Consider the following 24,183-nt stretch of genomic DNA (forward strand, 5'->3'; position numbering starts at 1 on the left):
TTTAGAGCTGCACATAAACTAGTACAAATCTGAAGAAAAGCAAAATAGTGATCACTATAATGGTCAGGAAAGTGGTCATCTCTGGAGGTAAGGAGGTCATTCTAATGGGAATAGGTACATGGGTGTTTCTGGGGTGCCAGTAATTTTCTACTTCTTGCTTTAGGTGGTAAATACATGAGTGTACACTTTATATCCATTGGTTAAACTGTATGAATAAGTTGTATGTGTTCTTTATGTATGTTATATTTCACAACGATAAAATGCAATAAAAAGAATGAGTGTTAAATAGACAAATAAATTGATATTTCCTTTAATAAGACAGTTTCTTTAGATTTTGGTTAGCAGTTCACCTGATGCCAGATAATCATGGATGAATTGCTAAATTTTAGCCTCTGAAATTGCAAACATGATTAATAGCCTATGGACTTAATTGGGACCACTGGGACTTTCAGCCTTAGCAGGCTTTACCCAAAAAGGTGTCAGGTCTCCCCAGCTTCCTCTCTTAGCAATATTCATTCACTCTACCTTGAAGGATATCTCCGTGGTCATGGTGAACCCATGGGTGATGACTGGCTCCTCTTCTGCGGTCCGTCCCTTCCAGCAGTCCAACTCCACACAGCGACAACCAGACAGGAGCACTTGGCGATACATCTCGACGGAGGAGTTTCCAGCCAGCTGGCCAGCTGTAAAACGCCAACGAAATGAAGCTCAGACTCCCACAAAGCAAGGAAGACACTGGTGGCTTCCTAGAAAAGCTCGTCAACAATGGGAAAACAAAGAGTTCAAGACCTTGAGCAGTCCTCAGTCTTTCTTCTGCCTCAACATACCAGAAGGTAGTGGCACAATCCCAAATGGAATTGTGGCTCCCTAGCAGTGGTTTGGGGAAGAGAGAATAGAAGGAGGAGAGCATTGTAACAATAACAATAACTCATGTTTATTAACTGCTTACCATGTACCAATTATAGTTCTTTGGACTTTACGTATATTACTACATTTAATCTTCATAAAAATCTACCTGGTATAACTACTTTTACTTTTAAATGCTTATTTTCTGATAATGAAAATGGCATAGAGCATTTTATTTGCCCAAGTTTCCAAAGCTGGTAAGTGGAAGATCAGGATTATAACTTCAAAACTCAGTCTTTTAATTCTGGCCCTCCCTATGAAGGGGTATTGTTGACAGGGCATTCTATTATATAAGTCAAACCTTCTGTCATGTTTGTCCAAGGCACAAATGCTTAGCATAGCTAAACATTCTCTTTGCAAAAGTGAAATAAATTTGTAGGAATAAATTTAAATTTGACAAATGAAGTATAAAACTTATAATTACAAGACACTGTTAAAGAAATTAAACAAGACCTAAGTAAATGAAAAGACATCCCATGTTCATGGAGCAGAAGACTCAAAATTGTTAAGATGGCACTACTCCCCAAATTGATTTACAAATTCAATTCCTATCAAAATCATATCTGGCTTTTTTTGGCACAAATTGACAAGCTGATCCCAAAATTCATATGGAAATTTAAAGGACTCAGAATAGCCCAAATGATCTTAAAAAATAAGGAAAAAGTTGGAAGACTCACACTTCCCAGTTTCAAAACTTAGCTACAAAGCTCCAGTGATCAAGACAGTGTGGTCATATATACGGAATCTAAAAAAAGAAAGGTTCTGATGAACCTAGGGGCAGGACAGGAATAAAGACACAGACATAAAGAATGGACTTGAGGACACAGGGAGGGGGAAGGGTAAACTGGGACGAAGTGAGAGAGTAGCACTGACATATATACACTACCAAATGTAAAATAGATAGCTAGTGGGAAACAGTCGCATAGCACAGGGAGATCAGCTCCGTGCTTTGTGACCACCTAGAGGGGTGGGATAGGGAGGGTGGAAGGGAGACGCAAAAGGGAGGAGATATGGGGATATATGTATATGTATAGCTGATTCACTTTGTTATAAAGCAGAAACTAACACACAATTGTAAAGCAATTATACTCCAATAAAGATGTTAAAAAAAAAAAAAAAGACAGCATGGTACTGGCATAAGGTTAGACACACAGATCAATGGAATAGAATTGAGAACCCAGAGATAACCCCTCACATTTATTGACTTACAACAAGGGTGCCAAAACAATTCATTGCAGAAAATCATCTTTTCAAGAAATGGTGCTGGGACAACTGGATTGCTAAATGGAAAATAATGAAGTTGGATCCCTACCACATCATATTAAAAAAAATAACTTGAAATCAATTAAGATCCTAACTGTAAGAGCTAAAATTATAAAACTCTTAGAAGAGAATGTAGAGGTAAATCTTTGTGACTTAAATTTGGCAATGGTTTCATAGATATGACACCAAAAGCACAAGTAGCAAAGGAAGAAAATAGATAAAATTTATCAAAATTAAAAACCTTTGGAAGCAGAACTGAAATCCCCTAGTAAAGTGATAAGAATTGTAATAATCAAGGCACCCAAGAAATCTGAGGGTGGAAAGAGAAGCCAAGCTATTTCTGTTTCATTTAAGAAGTCGATGGAAGGTACTAATTTTTTGATAACTTATTATTATTATTATTTTGTCTGCATCATGTGGCTTTCGAGATCTTAGTTCCCTGACCAGGGATTGAACCTGGGCCACGGCAGTGAAAGCCCTCAGTCCTGACCACTGCACAGCCAGGGAATTCCCTTGATAAATTATTTTTAAAAGATTAATAATAAATAAGTTTTGAGACAAGCCTAACATCAAACACACAAATGGAAGTTTTTGGTTTTCCATATTAAAGATTTTCTGTGACTTATACGCTATAAACTTCCATCATTTTTTTTTAGCAGTCATTTAAAAGATGACATATTGATGAAAACTGTCAAAATGACTTTGAAATGGACAAGATCTGTCCAGTGGAGACACACAGGACAAAGAAAATGGGATTAAACCTATTGGCTTAATTTTATTTTTATATGCATGTCACAACATCTGATATCAGCATAACAAAAGGGTGACATTTTTCGGTTCTATAGAGCCCTAGTAAATGCACTGAGAGGCTGATTAAGTAGGTTTGCATAATCACTTTTCTTTACTGGAAAAAATAGGACATTTTAAATACACAAATGTTTGCAAAAGCAGAAATGCTGACAAAATAATCTAGAAAGTTCCTGATGCTAGATAATCAATTTGCCATTTAAAATTGCTTCAAAGTTTGTTGTAATAAAGGTCTTTGCTGCATAAAGGAAAAATGGAGAGTGGTAGTGAAGGGGAAAAGATGATCATTTATATGTTATTCCTAAACTTAAAGGAGGGCTACTTTAGCTAAAGAAGTGAAGTATTCAAACAATTATCAGGTTAATTCTTTAAAAATGCTAGCTCCTTCAGACCACTGCACAGCTATTCAAGAGTGGAGCAGATTTTCTTGTGTACTACCTAGGAAATTGTTTAAGTGTATTACTGGCTATATCCAATAATGCGCAATTTCATTAATATTCTGTTAAGTGTTACTAACTTCTGTAAGGGAGTTGCCAGTAAAGAAGTTGCCAGTAAGCAAGTTGCTTCAATCTAATGATAGATTGAATGTAGAAAAATACCTAACCCACACTAGAGTGTTCTGTCATAAAAGATTCAAGAAGTTTCCAGAAACATTTCTTTGGATTTGCTTGCAATATATATATAGAATATATATAGAATAGAAGCAATTTGATGTACTTTTTGAATGTTGATCAGTTAATGTTTTGAAAGACATGGTAAGGCATGGGGTTAGAGATGGAAATGATTCTGAAAAACAAAAGAATGGGGGAGGAGGGTGTATATGAGTGTGTGTGTGTGTGTGTGTGTGTGTGTGTGCGTGTGTGCCTGGGTTGTGTTTATTGTCCAACATCTAGGCCCAAAAGAATTCCTCTAAGGTAAATTTGTTCATTACTAAAATGAATAACCTTTATTAGAAAAGGAAATCTTCCAAAGAAAGCATTAGAAAACACACATTTATCCATAACTGTCCTATTGCTTGGAATGCATATTAGGTTTTCTGTATGTTTTCCTTCATTTATGGAGATTTTTTCCAAATATGTGAATTAATATTCTCCACTACTCTCTCCTTTTCTGCTTAAAGCCTCAAAGCTGGTTTATTTTTCTTGCCTAAAATTCCTAACTCCTCATTATTATATCCCATCCAACCATTATATTTCCATTTGATTAGATCCAATAAATAAAGCTTCTGGGGCCAGGGGATTGCCACAGGTTGGGATTAATGATATGTCATGAGTCCCTCAACCCTTGTTGTTTCTGAAACTAGTATCTGCATCATCTCTGCCTGGCTGTGAACACCCTCTGGAGTACATTACAAGCCTATGATTGAACTTTGGAGCTGAAGCTCCATCTCAGATTAATTCATAATACTGCCCCGAGTCAGAGCTCTGCAACTTCTCACTTGACTGCATTCATTTTGGGCAGCTGGCTTCATTCACTTGAGCTTTGTCTCAGATTACCCAAGGCATCCATGGATGGAAGAGACCAGAAAATTGAAAATAACAATCCGTCTATTAACACAAGCTTCTGAGAAATTTCTCGTCTTGTGGAGTGTGATGATTAATTGCCTATATTTATATTTATCGTTATTTATTGTCTTCTCTTCAATCTTCAGGGTAAGAAGGTTCCAGATTGTGAAACTTTTGTTAATTCAGTGGCTTTCTTCAATAAACACTGTCTCCTTCAATAAATGGATATGGGGAAACATTTCTCCTTGCTTTCAATGCTGTGAAACCAACAGCTACACTTGAGGGAACTATCCAAAATACAGAGGATGTGTTGTTCATCTTGACCGTCTCTAGGGCCATCAGTTTGATCTGATCTCTCTCTTCTACATTATCTGTCTGCTGCCCCAGTAAGACCATGAAGGTCTTTTTTTTTTTTTTTTTTTAATTGAAGTATAGTTGATTTACTGTGTTGTGTTAATTTCTGCTGCACAGCAAAGTGATTCAGTTATATATATATATATATATATATATATATATATATATATATATATGTATATATATATATATGTATATATATATATATATATATATATACACACACACACACACACACATTCTTCTTTATATTCTTTTCCATTATGGTTTATCACCATGAACCTCTTTTGAACATAGATCCAATTGCCATGGGATGGCTTAGGCAAGTGAGAAAAGAACTTTAAGCATATGCCTTACTGATTACAGGAGCCTCATCCCTAGGGTGTATGCATATTCTCAAATATTCTCTGTGGGAGGCAAAATACTGGTTGCTTTGGATACAAAAATGACACAAGACATCTTCCTTACCTTACCATTTAGGTAAAGAGGCAAGTACAAACAAAGGAGAAGGCTCTTATGTGCCAGGGAGTTTACACCCTCACTGCACTATTACACTTCTGGCTGTCATTTCTTTCTCTTTTTCCTTGTCAACAGAATAATCTATTTAGGTTCTGATATGCTTCAGGGTCCCCTCTCCAGCCCTGGGATAAATCTTAATTCTTCTCAGCCAGTCACAGTGGTTCTGTGGTCCACGTTAGTGCTTATTGTAGGGCATTGCTGTATGGTGTAACTCTGGGCTACATCTAATAGGGTGTAAAGGAAAGTCTGCTGGGTGGGTTGGGGAAAACCTCACTCATACAAAGGGCCACAAGATGCGAATGTTCCCTGGGCCACATGTGGAGCTTATTTCTTATGGAGGCAATGCTCAGGGTGCACAGTCATCTTGAAACAATAAGAGGATGGGACTTCCCTGGTGGTCCAGTGGGTAAAACTCCATGCTCCCATGCAGGGGGCCTGGGTTTGATCCTTGGTCAGGGAACTAGATCCCGCATGCATGCCGCAACTAAGAAGTCTGCATGCCGCAACTAAGAAGTCCACATGCTGCAACTAAAAGATCCCACGTGCCACAAGTAAAGATTGCACATGCTGCAAAGAAAATCCCGCATACCGCAACTGAGACCCAGCACAGCTAAAATAAATAAATAAATATTTTTAAAAAAAAGAAGGAAAAGAAACCATAAGAGGAACAAAAAGATAGAAAGCATCTGGGTCTCTGATGGCATCAACTAATTCCTGATTTAATCAACCCTCAACCACTCTGTTTCTGGACTTCTTGCTGCGTGAGGTAGTAAATTTCTTAATGTTTAAGCCATTAAGTAATAGTATCCTCTTATGCATAGCCCAAAATACCCTGGCTGTTTCAATTTACTTTCATTTTCACATGAAGAAATTAAGGCTTAGAAGACTTAATTTACTGAAAGGCAAATTGAAACTTGGTCTGTTTATTTGCTAAGCTCAACTTCTTTCCATTCTACCACCCAACTTTCATAGGTCTGTGTGTGCTTTAAGCCAAAAATACATTATAAAAAGTTGCATATGCTAAGGACTAAATGAGTAGGAGAGATGTAAAGGGAGGGAGTGACACTAAGCTTGAGTTGGTAGTGGATTGGCAAGGGAAAAACTATACCTTAAAGGATAAAACTATACCATTTTTTGAACTTTTCTGCAGCCAAGAACATACACCTTAGGAGAGGAATTGAATAATCAGATAGTTTAATTCATCAGAGGGATAACTAAAACCTCCAATCTAATGTTTTACTTCCCAAGCTGAATAAAAATGTTAATTATTCAGAGATAGGCCACTTTGCTTTTCCTGAGTATAAGGAGCCATTATCTCCCAAATGGTTTAGAGTATGGAAAGATTTATGAAGAACTGAAAAAGTGTAATTGAAATGAATGCACACTGTTCAGTCCTGAGAGAATCTTGTTTTGAGTCATAAGGGTAGATTCCTCAAGGAAAAACAATAACTTAAACCATAATCACTACCTGGTGTACTGCCAAGTCTATCCAAAACCCTAGAAAATGACCATCGTAATTAAACATCAACTCATTCTGTGCATGTATTTCTCTCAGTGACTGGATTTTATTTTTCCTTCTGGGTGTCTTGATAGTTAACAAAGGGGCAATAATGAGCAGAGAAATAGACATAACAATAATAATGCATTGTTAAATTGATTGGTTTTTATACTGTATATTTAATCTTTATGGTCCCTTTGAATGCTCAGAAGAAAACATTCCAAATATTGAAGTTCTCCTTATTTGAATTTAGACTGGCATTTCTCAGGAATACTTGTTCTTAAAATGTTCCAAGGAAGTACCTAGCGTGGTCATGGCTGGGGGAGGAGGGTTGATCATAACCTTAGTGTGAGTGAATCTGTAAGCTTTTTTTCCCTATATTCAAAACATACTGCAGTAGATGCCAACCTTTGTTTGAATCTAGCATTTTAAAAACTCATTTGAATAGGAAAACTTTTCTTTTTCCACCACATACCCCTTCCATGAAATACTGTTTCTGTAGAAAATATTTCTACTTGTTCTGGAACTGCTTGTAACATATAAAATCTAACTCATTTTCTAGGTATTGATTTTAACATTTAACTGGATTTTATCGGGTTATACCTTGGTTATAATTTTATTTTATAACATTCTTAATAGGCTTTGGGAAGTTTGAATTTCTATATTATAAATGTTTACCCAAAGATCTCTGAGAGATAAGAGTTCTGACTCTATAATTAAAACAAGGACACTAATAATATCATATGAAGTAAAACCAAATTTTACCTGTTAGAAGAGGATTTTAGACAAAACCTCAAGAACCTATATTAGAATTTATATGTAATTTTTAAAATTAATTATATGGAATTCTTGTTAGTTCCCCTGCAGAAAAATAAGAGATTTTGACTGGTATTGGGACAAGGTAATATTGTAAGAATGGAGATTTACATAATGCAAACCCTGGTATGAAAATACATGGCTCAGAAACGTGAGGAAGATAAGTTTAAAAAAAACCCTTAAAGATCAGAACATGGTCTAACATAGGTAACATAGCTTTAAAAATTGAATATTTAAAAAGATGTGAATTCTAATACTACTAGAAATTTTAAAATTGGGGAGAGAGTTGGTTTACTTGGTCAGAAATCATGTATATCAGATGGTGGTAATATGAAATCATTGTACAGAAATTTGGAGACAGCTCTTTGAGTTCTTTCTTCAGCAAAAAGTAGAGTGGACCCTTCTCTTTTATAGTAGCTGAAAGCTCTACTTTCTGAAAACTATTGGCCATTAATATGGTAACACCCCAAACCCAACTGACACAATGGAGCCAAGTTCTCTACCATATTTGTGCTGACCAAGTTAATCAGAGGGAGGGCAAATGAGTGACCCTGGAAGAAATTAATTGGACTAAAAATCCTTAGTAAAATGAAGTTAAAAAACAAAAAGAACTGCTGAGAAAAATTGAACAGTATTTTGTAGTTCTATTGTTTGTGTTGATATTGAACAATTTTCTTGGAGCTATTATTGTGTTGTCAGTAAAGCAAATGAGTAATTATGTATAATTTGCTAGGTATCAAGATTGATATAAGAAGCACAGCTATAGAATCAAGAATTTAAATCAGAAGATAGGAGTAGAAATCTTTATGTGAATTTTTGTGCCTTAACAAGAAGAAAAGTGTATCTTTTCTTGCTTTGTTCACTGAAATGGTCCAGAAACAACATTCCATAGCACAGGGTTCAAATTGCTGTTACCCATAGGCATATTTTTCACACTAAAAGGAACAAGGGATCATTGGGGGAAAAGTCTGATTCCATGCGTGGTGCAGAAAGATGAGCCTGGAAGATCTTTATGTGCCAGAAAACAAGGACATTTTTCAAAGATCAATGAGTCATGTCAAGAGGAGAGGGAAGCCAGCCTAAAAAATGTTTCCACTGACCAAAGCTGAGACGATTTGAACATCAAAAGGAGAATAGTGGCTGTGGTTGAGTGAAGCTATGTAAACTGTGAAAACTATGTCCATAATGATATGCAAAAAGGGAAAAATTAATATACTCTGTAAGAAGGTAAAAAGAATAGAACGTATATATACCCAATCAGTCTTGTCATTCAGTCATTTTGGTATCATTGCCTGATTTGTTATATGGCAAATAATACAGATACTAACGGATGTAAATATATTTATTTTTGGACTTAAAAAAGACTATTGGTAAAATTATTGCATAGTGTGACTTCCATATAGATAAAACAATATGCAATGTCCAAAATTTAACCGAACATATGTTTAAGTATTTCTAAGCATTTTGGGGTCCCAAGTACAAGATAAATGCAAGATTCAATCATGTGTCAGTCTTTAAAGTTGTATTTCTTAGGATCCTATCAAGTCAAAGATCTAGACTTTTACTTGAGGTTCTATAGACCTCCTCAAACTTGGATGAGAAAAACGATTACATCTTTAACTCAAATCACTATGTGCAATTTAACATTCTCTTCAATTATGAATGTAGGCCACAAATCACTGTAGTACTAGCAGGACAGTGACTTTGTCACCAGTAGAAATCACAGATATTTTCATATCATATTCCAATTGTTGCAAATATCACACGTATTATTTATACAATTTTTAAAAATTGTGTTAATAAAATATATACAATTTTATCCAAATTTGTTTTTCAATATTTGATCAAATTATTTCAATGGAAGTTTTTCCTCTTTAATTCTATATACATTATTTTATGCGTTTAACATTCTTAGAAGGGTCCATAGGCTTCACCAGACTGCCAGATACATCAATGATACCGAATAAGATTAAGGACCTCTGGGAAGGAAAAAATCCTTTACAAATGCTTAGCAATTTGAGTGGGAGCTGCAAAATTTTTGTTATAAGTCTAAGAAACTGAATCCAAGAAAGTGGGTTAAGTGGACACTCTCTTCTTGAAGCTATGAAACCTGTAGTAATTTTAAAACAGGGCTAAGGGGCTTCCCTGGTGGCACATTGGTTAAGAATCTGCCTGCCGATGCAAGGGACACGGGTTTGAGCCCTGGTCTAGAAAGATCCCACATGCCACGGAGCAACTAAGCCTGTGCACCACAACTACTGAGCCTGTGCTCTAGAGCCTGCAAGCCACAACTACTGAGCCCACGCACCACAACTACTGAAGCCTGCATTCCTAGAGCCTGTGCTCCGCAACAAGAGAAGCCACGACAGTGAGGAGCCCGCGCACCGCAACGAAGAGTAGCCTACGCTCGCCGCAACTAGAGAAAGCCCGTGCACAGCAACAAAGACCCAATGCAGCCAAAAATAAAGACAAACAAATAAATAAATAAATTTATAAAAAATAATAAAACAGGGCTAAGAATATTCTGACATTCCTCCCATTGAGAGCTGTGGTCTATGTCCCCTACCTTGAAGCTGGGTAGGTTTGTGACATTTTTGACAAATAAAGAAAGAAGTGACAGTATGGAACTTCAGAGGCTAAGTGCAAAAGGGCAATTAAGCTTCCTCCATGTTTTTTGGGGACACTTGTTTTTGCAGCTATAAGCTGCCATGTAAGAGGTCTACCTACCCTGGGGCTGCCATGCTGTGAGGAAGCCCAAGCCACATGGGGAGGCCAATTTTAGGCAATTAGGTCAGCAGTCTTAACTGAGCCCAGCTGTTGGGTCACTAGCCCAGGTCCAGACATGTTGGTGGTGAAACCTCCAGATGATTCCAACAACCAAGCCTTTTGTGTCACCCCAGGCATTCACTTCCCATCTGTAGCCCAAGACACCAGGGAACAGAAACAAGCCATCTGCTCTGTGTCCTGTCTGAATTCCTGACATATAGAATATGGTCAAAATAAAATGGTGGCTGTTTTATGTCCTTGTGTTTTGCTGTGATCGGTTATGCAGCAAGAGATGATAAGAATAGGGTTTAGGATGAGCCAAACACGAATCTAATTAGTTTTATAGCATGAATCTCTCTTAGTAGGTATGTAGTTGAAACAAAACAGGCCGCAAGTAGCATGAGAACAGTCTGATTTTCATGAAGAACATGCAAGTTGCAGTTCAACTGCCTGTAGAACTCAGAGTGTATGATTCTGACAAGATGTCTCAGATGATATGGAATCATCCTGAAATAGCTCATTCTAGCTGTCCAGGGGCCACATTGCTATCTCTGTCCAAGAGTCATTTATATTCTAAGCTATTTTTCACCAAGTGTGGGATACCAGGCTAATGCTGGATTCAATGCTAGCGCAACATACATTTGTGCCTAGAGGAATGGATCCCCTTAAGGAATTCAGAAGGCAGAACTGCTTATTTGCCAGATGGCTGAACCCTGTGAAATTCTCTTGAACACTCTCATGAATACCTAGTGCCTGGACCTCCCTGCCATTATGTGCATGGCATCGCTGGTCTATCCTGCCACACAAACCACACACCCCTAGGCAATGAGCCACAAGCACATCAAAACCTCCCCCAAGGCACGGCAAGTACCTATAACTTACAGATACCAAATGAGACCCCAGACTTTGGTTGCACTGTGGGTCTTGAGGTCTGGCAATCTTATATTCATTTGGGTGATGGACTGTATGAAGCAAGAAAGTGATAAGGGGACTTCCCTGGTGGCGCAGTGGTTAAGAATCTGCCTGCCAATGCAGGAGACACGGGTTCGAGCCCTGGTCGGGGAAGATCCCACATGCCGCGGAGCAACTAAGCCCGTGTGCCACAACTACTGAGCCTGCGCGCTAGAGCCCGCGAGCTACAACTACTGAAGACCGCATGCCTAGAGCCTGTGCTCCACAACAAGAGAAGCCACTGCAATGAGAAGCCAGCGCACCGCAACAAAGAGTAGCCCCCGCTCAACACAACTAGAGAAAGCCCGCGCACAGCAACGAAGACACAATGCAGCCAAAAAATAAATAAATAAATTTATATATATAAAAAAAAAAGAAAGTGATAAGGTTTTGAAAAGTCCTTTTTTTTTTAGCCAGTAGGTTTTTTTTTTTTTTTTTACAAAGTCTTTCTAAGGCTGGTAATCAGAGAGTATTCTGCAAGAAATGTATTTTGATTATAAAAACATTTTTAGTTTATTGAAATTGGTATTTATTAAAATTTTTATTCTAAACTATGTTGAGATAATATATATTATATATATGTTTTAATATTTTTTCTATTTAACAATCTACTAAAAACCATGGCAATGCTCAATTTAGGGTCAAGTAAGGAAACACACTCCTTTATTATAATATTTACAACAAAGTATATATAAGTTGTCACTCACAAAGAAATTTGTTTATGTCTAAAGCCCTGCCCACCTGAGCAAAATTATTAATTTGCCTTGAGTGGAAGTTATTTAGGGCAGAACTTTCCTGTAGATGAAAACAGTCCAGAGAACTCGGTGGCTTTATAAGTGGCTTGAAGTCTATTGCAGAAAGAATTCAGTTATGCAAAAATTCCATTGGTCTGAAGATACCAGACATGAATACATTTTAGATGACTTGAAAACTTAGGAAGAGATGTGAAGAAATTATATTGTTGCTTGTGGGCAGAGCCTCTGGTCATGGAACCCCAGTTCTCAGAGGCTTTTCACAGGAAGTGAAAGGAAATACGCCTCCACTTCTGAACAACAGTAAGCAGAGGTTGGTGACATTTGGTGAGACTGGCTAAAATAATTATCAAAGAACTATGAACTCATACCTGTGAGGTAGGTGTTGTGTGAGGAATTAATGAAATAGTGAGAAAGTGGCTGAGACATATCTTCATTCAAATCCAGTTTCTCAGGTGGAACGACTCCATTTTCTTCTCCACTCAGATAGCGCATAAATCCATCCACTGATATCTGTCCTGGAGGAAATGAAGAGTTAAGAAAAATGTGAATGTATTATTTTCATGGGTTTCTGGCATCATGTTGCTTTAATTTTTTTTTTTTTTTCCCAGAAAACTCTGGTAGCATCCAAGATGGAAGACAGTAGCCCCAATTGCAATTTAATATGGATAAACAGTAGTCTAGGATCATGCTATTTCACTACATTCATCTCCAAATGCCAGAAATAATAGAGGAAAATGTAGTTACATGAGTATCACAGACTTTCAGAGGAGTTAAATACCTGAACACTGATTTCCTGTTTTTAAATATAAGAATGCTTATCAACTTTGTGTATGGACACCAAAATGTTATTAGTGCTTATCTCTAGGTGTTAGAATTAGGAGTGCACTTCCCAATGTTCTATCGTGAAAATATGTTACTTTTATAATCAAAAGAGTTATTCACAAGTGGTTTTATTATTTAAAATAAAGTGAAAATGTTTTCAAATAATGATCTTTTTTCTCTGAAACAGAAAATAAAGATGACCATACTGAGGAATAAAAATTTGAATGCTCATAAAAAAGAAGGTCTTTAAATTTCTTATTTAGAATGACTTTACTTCAAATGAAAGAAATATGACTCACACTTTATTTAGTTTATTGAGATTGTATTTAGAATTTTTCTTTTGTTGTAACCTTTCTGAGGTGACTAATACTAAATACTGAGATAATTCTTTACTAAAGTGAATTTTATATAATACATAGAAAGGGCCATCTTCATGATTTTGGTTCATCATCACAGTTTGTTTCTTCAACCTTAACAATCAAAGCCACAAACAAACAAAACAAACACAATCACCAGTGCATTTGTGAGCAGTAAAGATCTTGCTAGTAAATGTTAGAGGGCAGTAATTTTTTTTCCTCGTTGAAAAAGTTTTGTATTAATATAAAAGTGGTATATGTTTATGGAAGAAAAATTAGGAAATGAGACAAGCAGAGAGGAAAAGTAAAACTTTTCTGAACATGCCTAACTCTTCCTTCAGAGACAATTACTATTAAAATCTTGTTGTATATGCTTCCAGAAAAAGAAAAGTGTGTATGCATGTGTGTGTGTAATTCTTTTATGAAGCTGCAATCCTATATATCTGTATATGATTTAGAAACTTTTGTTTATATTAACTGAACAGTATATTATGAACACTGTCATATAATTATATAATATTTATGTTTTATATATTATAAAATATATAGACATCACATGACTAAGTAATATTCCATTATCTTTGGAGTTGTCTCTCATTTTTCACTAGTATAAATGACACTGTATGGAATACTCTGGTAGTTGAATCTCTGTACAAACTTTTAATTATTTCCTGAGAATTAATTTCCAGAAATAGAATTGCTGGTTCAAATACTATGCATATTTTTAAAGCTTTTACTACACACAACCAATTTGCTTTCTGTTAAAGTTCTAGCAATTTACTCTTTCACCAGTGGTTTACCTTCTCTTCACCCCTACGCCAAACTCATAGGTAAAAACACGATATCTAATAATTCTAATTTTTATTGATTTGAGCATTGTTTATTCTTGAATGGTAAGAGATGTGTCATCTGCAAATGGAAAAGCTAGCACTGACTGTTTCCCCACAGTGTAAATCTTTTTACATTCAATAAGTTTCTCAAAATAACTGATGAGTATGTCCCATAATTCTGGAAACATTATAGCTAAACCACCTTTAATATTTTCCAGGAATAAATAAATAGAAAGAAGTTTGGTTATTGGCTTTTGACGAGTGGAGCTGTATCTTACAAAAAGAAAAATCTTATAGATGCCATAGTTTATACCTCCAACTAACCATCACCTACCAAGGTGATCGTTCCAATCACGCTGTCATTGATGAGAACACTTTGGTTATTGCCTTTGAAGCCTTCCTTTGAAATTCATTTATGGTGGAATGCATATACCCTTTCAGACCAGTTTCAATTTTTGGAAACAAACCAAAGTCAGTGCCTTTTAGGGCCAAAGTTATCTCAATAGATAGCTTTCAACAATATTTTGGAGCATGAAACATTTAGAGATAAAGTATTTTTTTGAAAAATCTAATTTCTTCACAGTCTTCCTTTTCGTTCCTTTCATTAGTAGGAATGAAAATCATAGAGCAGGTATACAAAAGATGAAGATCTGGGATGCTTAAATTAAGCTTTAGAAGCCAGGGTGGCCAGTCCTCTCGAGCATCAGTGTTATTGGGGTTCCGGGTCCTGGGTATTTCCATGCTTTGGCACTCGAGAGCTGGCACTTTTTAAAATAGAAAAATGGGTGTTACTTTATTTACTTTTTTGTTAAGTGACGTTCAGTCTTCTGTTTGAGGTTTGGGGTAATCCTTCGTCTGCATTGTGGACAATAATCATCTTACTCTGATTTATTGCCATCTTGTCACCTTCTTCTCAAACGAGTGTCTATTCCTCCCTTCCTCTTTCCCTTCCTTCTCCCGTCTCTTTACCTTCCACTCACTTAACAAACATTTATTGAACGCCTGCAATGTGATGAATACGCAGAAAAATAAAGCAGAGCAAAGCACAGAGTATGCCTTCAAATAGCTCATAATCTAATAGAAAATAAGACCATTCACCCCTTGAACAGCAGGCATGCGCTCCTCCAGAGCAGGATGTGTGTTTCTATCTTTGTCATCCTTGGAATCTACCACGATTCTCTGTGCACTGTAGCTGTAAAATCAGCACTTACTTTTGACAATTAGTGATTCAAAAGAGAAAATAAATGGTTTTGAAACTGGGAGATCACCAAAGATGGCATAATTTTGATTCTTTTATCTGATTAGGTCAAATCATATGAAATTATTAATATTTGGTGTTTTTAACCTATGCAAATGACAGTTTCATACATCTCAATTTCTAACCACAGCTGTTCCTCAAAGGACAGACAATAAATGCAAGTGGCTTTAGGGGCCAACAAAAGAAAGTAATGTGACTCCTGGAATAAAGTGTACTCCAAGGAAAACTCACAAGTATACGCTCCTTCTAAAGGTATGCAAATGACAGCAATACAATATGGTGTGACCAAGACATACCATCTTTATGGTGCTGGTGGAGGCTGTGTTTATGTGTGGTATCTTGGGAATAAATATCCCTTGGTGTGATCAGCAACTTTTAAAAGCAGTCAAAACAAAACATATGCCAATATTGCACGGATGACAAATTAATTTTAACTTTAGCATGGATTTCCATTATATTGCCTCCAGTGCCTTCTGGGCACTTGTGTTGAGAAAGATTCTGAACCATGCTTGTGAATAATTTTGATGTCGGTCATGGATGCATGACAGAAAAGTGGGGGTATGCAAGCTATATATTTGTTTTTCTCAAACGAGGATATTATAATTAAGTTATGCTCTGCAACATGCCAAAGAACATGTGTAAAAGTTTTATTTAATTCATTAATGAGAAAATCAGGACGATGACAAACCCATTTCAAAGAAGGCTATGGGATATTGATACATACATATATGTGTGTCAGCAACATCCCCCCCAAAAAATACCCCAAACCTATTAAAATATTGCTAAATTGAATATAAACCTGCTTGAAGTCCTATAGGTCAATTAACATAATCTTTGGGTTACCTTCTCTACCTTTACTGTTTCCTAGGAGTCGAAGATTTTAACAGTTTTTAGCATAGATTAAAATTAGTAAAAACAAGAGTTAGGTGAATCAGTGTTTGTAAGCATTATTCACAATTAATTATATCAAATAATTTAAAAATCACCAGCTGAGGAATTTACCTAACTTTGAATAGAAACAATATATGAGTTTGGAGGACAGTTCAGAATATGATTGTAGACTGCAAGTAGGCAGAGCAACTTTTCAACCCCAAAGCTTGCCTTGTTAACTAAAGGAGCAAATGTGCAAGACTTTTGATACATCAAATGACTAGGCAGATATACGTCAAAGTCAAGAAAAGCCAATGAAAAAGTAAAGATCAGGAGTTGGAGGTTTATAAGTTGCAAGGCATCAGCTGAGGGGTCAAGAGTTCATTTGCAAAAATGTAGATGTTTTTGGCACAATGAATTAGCCTAAAAATATAGTTCTGACCAGTAAAGGCTTTTGGATGAAAACAGACCGTTAGAGGATTTTCCTTTGTTGCATATAACCTACAGCTGAAATACTGTTGTTGCTGTTGACTTAAATGCATCAGTACTTTTCCACCAACCAGTAACTGTTTTTGCGAAACTGCTTACGATTTTTTTTCAGGTCCACTGAGGCACATAGAAAAATGAAAAGCCTTGAGAACTAAGATGGGAAAAACACTGTTTTTCTAAACAAATCAGTCAAATTAGTAACAGTACAAGAAATGTGGCTTTCATTCCTGCCAGCAGTAATTGATCAACGACAAACTCTTCAACCATAGGATGAGAAAACTAGATGGGCTCTTATGTCTCTTTCAGCTCTAAAGTTCTATGAATTCAAGTGGTTTAATACACTCTGGATGATTACCAGCTAAATTAAAACAAAATGTCCCATATTAGAATGAGATTATGAAACATCAAACCACAATTAAAAGCAATGTGATGATTTTCTGGAATAAAAACAACAGGAAGAAAAGTTAAGTTCAGAAGGATAATGCCAGATGACAAAGGCTAAAAATAAAGTCCCTTCTATATTTTCTTAATAAAAGATTGATATGCTTCCAAGTGGACATGCCACTCATATAATGACACCTAAAGATCTTTATAAGCGTTTATATTGTTTGAACCACTTAGAGCCAAAGTAGGAAAAATATAAGTCTCAAGGAATGGAGAAAACAATGCTCTATGAAGCTTTTTCATTCAAAAGAAGTTCTGGTGTATATTGAAAAAGGAAGGTTGGTGATCAAATGTGAAAAGATCTGACTTCAGTGGGGAGGAACCATCTTCAAAGGGATACAAGAGGAAAGTGGCATGACAAAATGGTGGTCCCCAATGGCCATTTATATGGCTTGTCATTCTTCAGCAATATCTTTGCTGCAAAGAAATGCTCAAATGTCAGGTGGCTGTACACATATACCATGGCCAGGAACTGTACCTCTGCCTCCTTCTGCCTCTCTCCTTCCCCTGGGGTAGATGATGACTGAGGCTCCACTGGTGTCCTCTTGAAAATGTCAGGAAGACAGAAATTTGAAATTTTGTTGTGACAAAATGAGACCTTCCAGGGATGCTTTTAAGTCTTGCGGTATATCCAGGGACATTCAGCTGGATGCATTTCATGCTTACAAGTGCATGCCAAGACCTTTGAATATATACTGGGGAACAAGCTACTCCCTTACCTTCTTTAAACCTGGGACCATCCCATGGTCCTTGGGAACAATTAATTTATTTATTTTTATATTTTTGGCTGTGTCGGGTCTTAGTTGCAGCACGTGGGATCTTCGTTGAGGCATGCGGAATCTTTTGTTATGGTGCACGGGCTCTTCGTTGTCATGCAGGGGCTCCTCTCTAGTTGGGGCACGTGAGCTCAGTAGTTGTGGCACATGGACTTAGTTGCCCCGTGGCATGTGGGATCTTAGTTCCCCAATCAGGGATCAAACCCACGTCCCCTGCATTGGAAGGCAGATTCTTTACCACTGGACCACCAGGGAAGTCCCAGGCCTTGGGAACAATTAAGAAGAGGAGGATCTGTGTCCGGAAAAGGGAGCTCTGGAGAACAGAATGGAACAGTCTAAAGAGCTTTGTGGACTGGTTCTCCCATTTTCTTAGGTCCTGACCCCTTTTATCAATTGACTTCTTGAAACCTACTTCCAACAGAACTTTCCAGCTTGACCTCCTGTTCCAGGCATCTAAGAAAAGATGTTTCAGCTTAAGTCTCTCCAGGAAGAAGACACAGTTATCTAAACCTCTTTGCAATATGTTCAGGCACAAGTGTTCTCCCAGTTTCATTTTCTTGATGAAGCCTTTCCTAGAGTCTTATGACCTACTCCAATTTAGATTAATCAATTAACATTTTTTTTAACTTCTATTCTTTGTTGAACCTCTTTTATTTTTTGTAAACCACGTCTTCCTCCTTCATAGTTAGCTTTTCATTTTAGTGGGAGCACATTTGTCAGTAGCTTCCTGAGAAAGGGTTCCTGAGTGTTAAATTTTTTGAGCCTTGTATGTCTAAAAATGGCTTTATGACATTTGTATACTTTATTACTAGTTTATCTGGGTATAATATTGTAGGTTATGAAAATTTTCTTTTAGATTTTTGTGAGGAAATTTGCTTCATTGTCTTTTAGCTTCTAGTGGGCTGTTAAGAGATTTGAAGAATTACTATTTCATCATCCTAAAAACATATGTGGCCTGTTTTTTTTTATTTTGTCTCTTTGGAAATTTCTAGCACTTTATTCAGTTCCAGTTTCTGGAAACTTCACAATGATGTGCACTGGTATAGGTTTATTTTTATCCCCTGTGCTCGACACTCTTGGAGCCCTTGTAGTCTGAAAGCTATTATTCTTCTATTTGGAACATTTTCATAAATTATCTCTATGCTAATTTCTGTTCTCTGTCTTCTGGAATATTATTTGATCAAATTTTACATTTTCACACATTCTCCCTCCAATTTTTCATTTTATTTGTTTGCTCTAATCTCTGGGAGCTTTCCACACCTGATTTCCAACTCTTCTTTGAGTGTTTTGTTTCTGCTACCCTCTATTTAATGTCTAAGAGCCAGTTTGTGTTCTCTGACATTTCCTTAAAAAATAGCATTGTTCTTTTTTCAGTGGTTCAATATGTTCTATTATCTTTCTAAGGATATTAATGATATATGTATATTTAAAGTTTTCTTCTAACTACATAGTCATTGTTTTCCCTAAGGTTACTTTTATTCTTGCTTACTTCTACTTTTTAAGTAAGTTTTCCTCATATGTCTAGTGATTTTTAATTGCCTGTTCATATTTCAAATGGGTGGAGTAAAAAGCTGATTGGACTTTTCAAAGCATCTGTATATCTGATATGAACCTGTAAAGTACAAGAGTTAATAAGGCATCATTGTAGAGGGATCAGTCTTTGTCTCTTTGGAGTAACCCCTAATGTCAATACCTTTAGTTCTTCCTTCTTGAGCCGATCAAGTCCTGAGAGAAGATCTGTTTAATCACTTGCTAGGAAAATAAAGGCCTGGATGCCAGCCTTCCAAAGCCAAATGGGGGAAGGGGCAGAATGTTTATGATCACTTTATCTCTTTGCTTTCAAATGGTAGCCCTGCCTTCACCTGGGATTGTGTTATCCTCAGACCCTCTGCTTTCTTGTCTCCAGAAGGTAAACCTTTAGTTTTCTCCCAGGTGGGAGTTCTGACTATTCCTTAAACAGCTGTCAACCAACCCTCCTTATTTTAGGCTGTAACTCTAAACCTATGATCAGTTTTCTCTGCTGTGTTATAGCTGTAAACCTATAGGTAGTTGCCAAAATTGTGTAATTATTGTCTCTTCCCCTATTATCTCCACCCTTGCCAGATTATGCCTTAAAAAAATACAATGCAATTTTAGTGTGGTTTCAAGAGAGAGTTTAATTAGTTGAATATGTCTAGACTATTCATTCTATTTATCCTGATGATCCATGATTTCTCTACTATACCAGACTGCAGAATTTTGTTGATTAAGTTGAAAAAAATCAGATTTCACATGCTTTATCCTTTTGATCCTACTATTTTTAGGTAAAATGAATCAGGTGGGAGAAACTGAAGGTCTTCTGCTATAGACCTGCTTTGCCTGGTCAGGGACTTATCGTGGATCTCCTTGGTTGTCTTTCATTCATATCTTTTTGGTGAGAAGTGTGCAGTGACTAATATCTCACCATAGATGGCACTATATGGATAATTTGTCAGTCAAGTTTTCCTTGCTGTGTCTTTTCCCAGGTAGAATATGGTCAGAGTCACAGAGGCAGCCTGAGCTCCCAGGTATTTATCAGGCGGGAGTATTTAACAGACAAGATATTTCCTCCCTTATACTTTCCAAGACCCTCTCACTCTTCTCCAATACAGGCAGCAACACAGCATTCTAATTTTGTCTCAGGGAATGGAGGGATGGAAGAGAAGGGAGAACTTAAGAGTACCATTTCGGCTTGGTTCTGAGGGCACTCTTCTACCAAGGTTTCCTTGTCCCCAAGCCTAGGGGAAGTCCCAAGTCCTGAAGAGAGAAGCCTGTGGCTCCTTTCCAGTAGATGCTCTAGAAAGTTCCAAGCCCTGGTGTTCCCCAGTGGCTGGAACAGCAGGAGAGTTTTATCTTTACTCTCTCCCTCTGCCTAGGCCCTGGCAGAAGCACTAATCAGACAGCATTAAATGTCTAAAGCCATCAAAATAGAAATAGGGGACTAGGATAATTCACAACAGAGCAAACCAATCCTTAAGCAATGAAAGAGCTGATTGTCGGGCTTCCCTGGTGGCGCAGTGGTTGAGAATCTGCCTGCCAATGCAGGGGACACGGGTTCGAGCCCTGGTCTGGGAAGATCCCACATGCCATGGAGCAACTGGGCCTGTGAGCCACAAGTACTGAGCCTGAGCGTCTGGAGCCTGTGCTCCGCAACAAGAGAGGCCACGACAGTGAGAGACCTGCGCACCGCAATGAAGAGTGGCCCCCGCTCGCCGCCAACTAGAGAAAGCCCTCGCACAGAAACGAAGACCCAACACAGCTAAAAAAAAAAAAAAAAAAAAAGAACAGTTTAAAAAAAAAAAAAAAAAAGAGCTGATTGTCCTTCATGACACTGACATGACAAGTTACCTGCCCTGTCAATACTTTCTCCTTCTAACATCTTTGCTCAGCAATGCTAGAATTTCTTTTGAAATTCACAAGTAAGAAGTTTATTTGAAATAAATCCATAGCCCTCACCTTCTACCTAGAAGCTTATGAAAGTGACTTTCAATAAGGTTATGTAAAAAAGCTGATGCTCCTCATTGCACAGATGAGGAGCCTGATGGCAAGTCCTCAGCACCAGACTCTCACGTGACACTTTACATGGGCTCTGTGACCAGGAAAGGGAACAGGACGGCAGGGCATGGTCGCAAGCTAATCTCTAAATAGAATTCATGGCACATTACTAAGGTGAGTAGAAAGTTTTGAAAGTCAGGCTCTTTCCTGTTCAGTGTGTGTTTTTTACTGGGATGGTTACCTTGGAAATGACCTCATCATGGCATCAAAGCACTAACATGGAACTGCTACCTAGTTCGTCCTAAAAGCAGATGTAAGGTAACAGGAGCGAAGTGCTAAAGTGAAAAATAATACTGTGGAGAGTCAAAGAAAGAAAATGTGGCTGGCTGTGTCTACAAACATAGTACTTAAAAAAAAAAAAAAGAATGGATTCTGACTTGAAAGGAAGTATATTTACATATGTGCAAGCAGGATGGTAAAGGAAGAGAGAGCCAGCCTTTGAAGAGCTTCATGAATTTAGTCTATCTCCCATATATTATTTTATAAACCTTTATATACTATTTACTATATGCAAATATTAACTCGTTCCGTCCTCATAATAACTCTATGAAGTGGATACTATTTTTATGCTTATTTTATGAATGAGAAACTCAGGTAGCTTGCCCAAGATCACATGGCTTACAAGTGGATAAAATGGGATTTGAACCCAAAGTCAGGCTTTGTGTTCCATGCCATTAACTACTATGCTATCCTGCTGTACAGCACATAATCTAGTACTAGGAGAAGGTAAATCATCATCATCATCATCATCATCACCATCATCATCATCCTAACAGGAAGAGCTAGCAGCATTACCTGTGCATTGACCATGTGGCAGGCACAGAAATCCTATAAGAGAGGTACTTTTTACTTCCCATTTTCAGATGAGCAAACTGAGGCTTAGAGAGGTAAGCAACTTGTCTAAGGTCACAGGGGTCCTCAGTGTGAGAGCTGGATCTGGAGGTGGTGCCAGGGCAACGGGAAGGCAGATGGTGGTGAGTGCGACTGATGGTGTGTATCCACATAACTGTCCCAGCACTGGCCTGGATGAGGAACAAGGATGATGAAAAGGAGAGGATCCTGCCTCTGTAGCCGTTGGCTTCAATTGAGGCAATGTGGATTAGTCCTAAAAATAGCCCTGAATGAGACCAAGGAAGAGCTTTTTCCCATGATTTACTTATCTCTTTAAAACATGTGACTTTAATCTTTTTGTTAAAAGAAGCTGGGCTCCGGCAGGACAAATGACCCATCTAGCAGAGGCGTGAGCATTAGCTCTTTGATTTGGATTTGTCTATCAAGATCTAAAATTCTTTTCCAGACTCAATCTACATTCTAATCTCCACAAGTAATTCAAAGGCACCCTCTAACATTTTTATTCTCCAATCCATGAGTCTAACTTGTAGGAAGAAAAATAAAATACAACAACAAAAGAATGTGTCATGCCAATGTGAGGACAACAGAAATGCTAAACAGAAAATGTGACATTGTTTTGTGGGTTTTGCAAAAAATAAAAAAATAAAAAATATGCAGGTTACCTTTTAAAAGGGATAGCCAAACACATGCAAATAACATGTTTCAAAGCCTGGAAGCACAGAGGAATCTTGACAAATTATGCCTTGGAAGACAGATGGCCTATAAATCCTTACAGAATCATCACACAGTTAGGATGGGCAAACTGAACAATGTGTCTGCCAGCTAGCATGGCCACCAGCCTCACTTTGTTGAGCCAAATGCCAATTAGGCAGGATCTGGCACCCACATGTTTGGATGTCACTGGGATTAGGTGTTTGAGAATCCATTCATCACCATTCAATCCTCAGTCCTAATGTAATGATACCAGGGCATGTTGGAAAGCTACTGGTCCAAAGGCTTAGCACCTCCTAAAATCACTTGCAAGCACAGCTCTGAGAAGGTATGTCCTTGGCTCACATTTATTCCTGGTGCTTTGACCCTTATGTGAGCTCTGCTAGACCAGCTCAGAGAAAGCAAGTGCAGATGGCTCTAATATCCCATGGCTCACCAAAATCTATTTGCCTGTTTACAGAAATAATCTATAAAATGTTCCCTTTTCAATTCTCTTTGCTTGGGCACAGACTTTCCTATTACATTTGCCAATTAACTGTGTTTTTGTATAGTGTATAAAGTTTCCTGGTTTCTTTGCCTATTTTATCCATTTCTTTTCAATCCTGGAGTTAGTATATTCTATACAGGTTCTCAGGCATTATTATTTTATCTTAGGCTGAAAAGTGTCATGCATTCTTATTCCATCTTGATTGCAAAACTGTTCAATTACCATAACTATGTACAAATACGAGTCCAAGATATCGTGTAATAATCTCCACTAAATGAATATGTGCTCTTCTCAAAAGCCTTTGCAGATCAACCCCACGACCCAGCTGTCATGGCTTTTTGTGCCCCTGTAGTTCTCCCTGTATTCAGCTGAACTTGTTAATGTGGTTTTGTGTGAAAGTTTTTAATAATAGCACCTAACTTTGATTTAGCACTTTCCCTTTTTCAAAGTATTCTCACATCTGCAATTTATTTACATCACACTGTTCTGTTTGGTAGGTAAGACAGCATTTTATTATTTAACAGGACAGATAAACTTTGACCCAGTGAGATTAAACAGTCCTTTTAAGTTGACAT

At 37.4% G+C, this 24,183-nt stretch overlaps 1 protein-coding gene across 6 annotated transcripts in view; it reads right to left on the reverse strand.

The window, feature by feature from the left end:
- PLCB1 (phospholipase C beta 1) overlaps positions 1-24,183 on the reverse strand; it is a 697,632-nt gene that overhangs the window by 156,645 nt on the left and 516,804 nt on the right. For all 6 annotated transcript variants that reach the window (XM_057529141.1, XM_057529138.1, XM_007165239.2 and 3 more), the window contains 2 exons: positions 12,509-12,655; positions 526-683 (listed from right to left, as the gene is read on the reverse strand). In XM_057529141.1, the coding sequence (XP_057385124.1) occupies positions 526-683; positions 12,509-12,655 (305 nt within the window). The remainder of the gene's footprint in view (positions 1-525; positions 684-12,508; positions 12,656-24,183) is intronic.

The sequence above is a fragment of the Balaenoptera acutorostrata genome, chromosome 15, assembly GCF_949987535.1.
Source record: "Balaenoptera acutorostrata chromosome 15, mBalAcu1.1, whole genome shotgun sequence".
NCBI lineage: Eukaryota > Metazoa > Chordata > Mammalia > Artiodactyla > Balaenopteridae > Balaenoptera > Balaenoptera acutorostrata.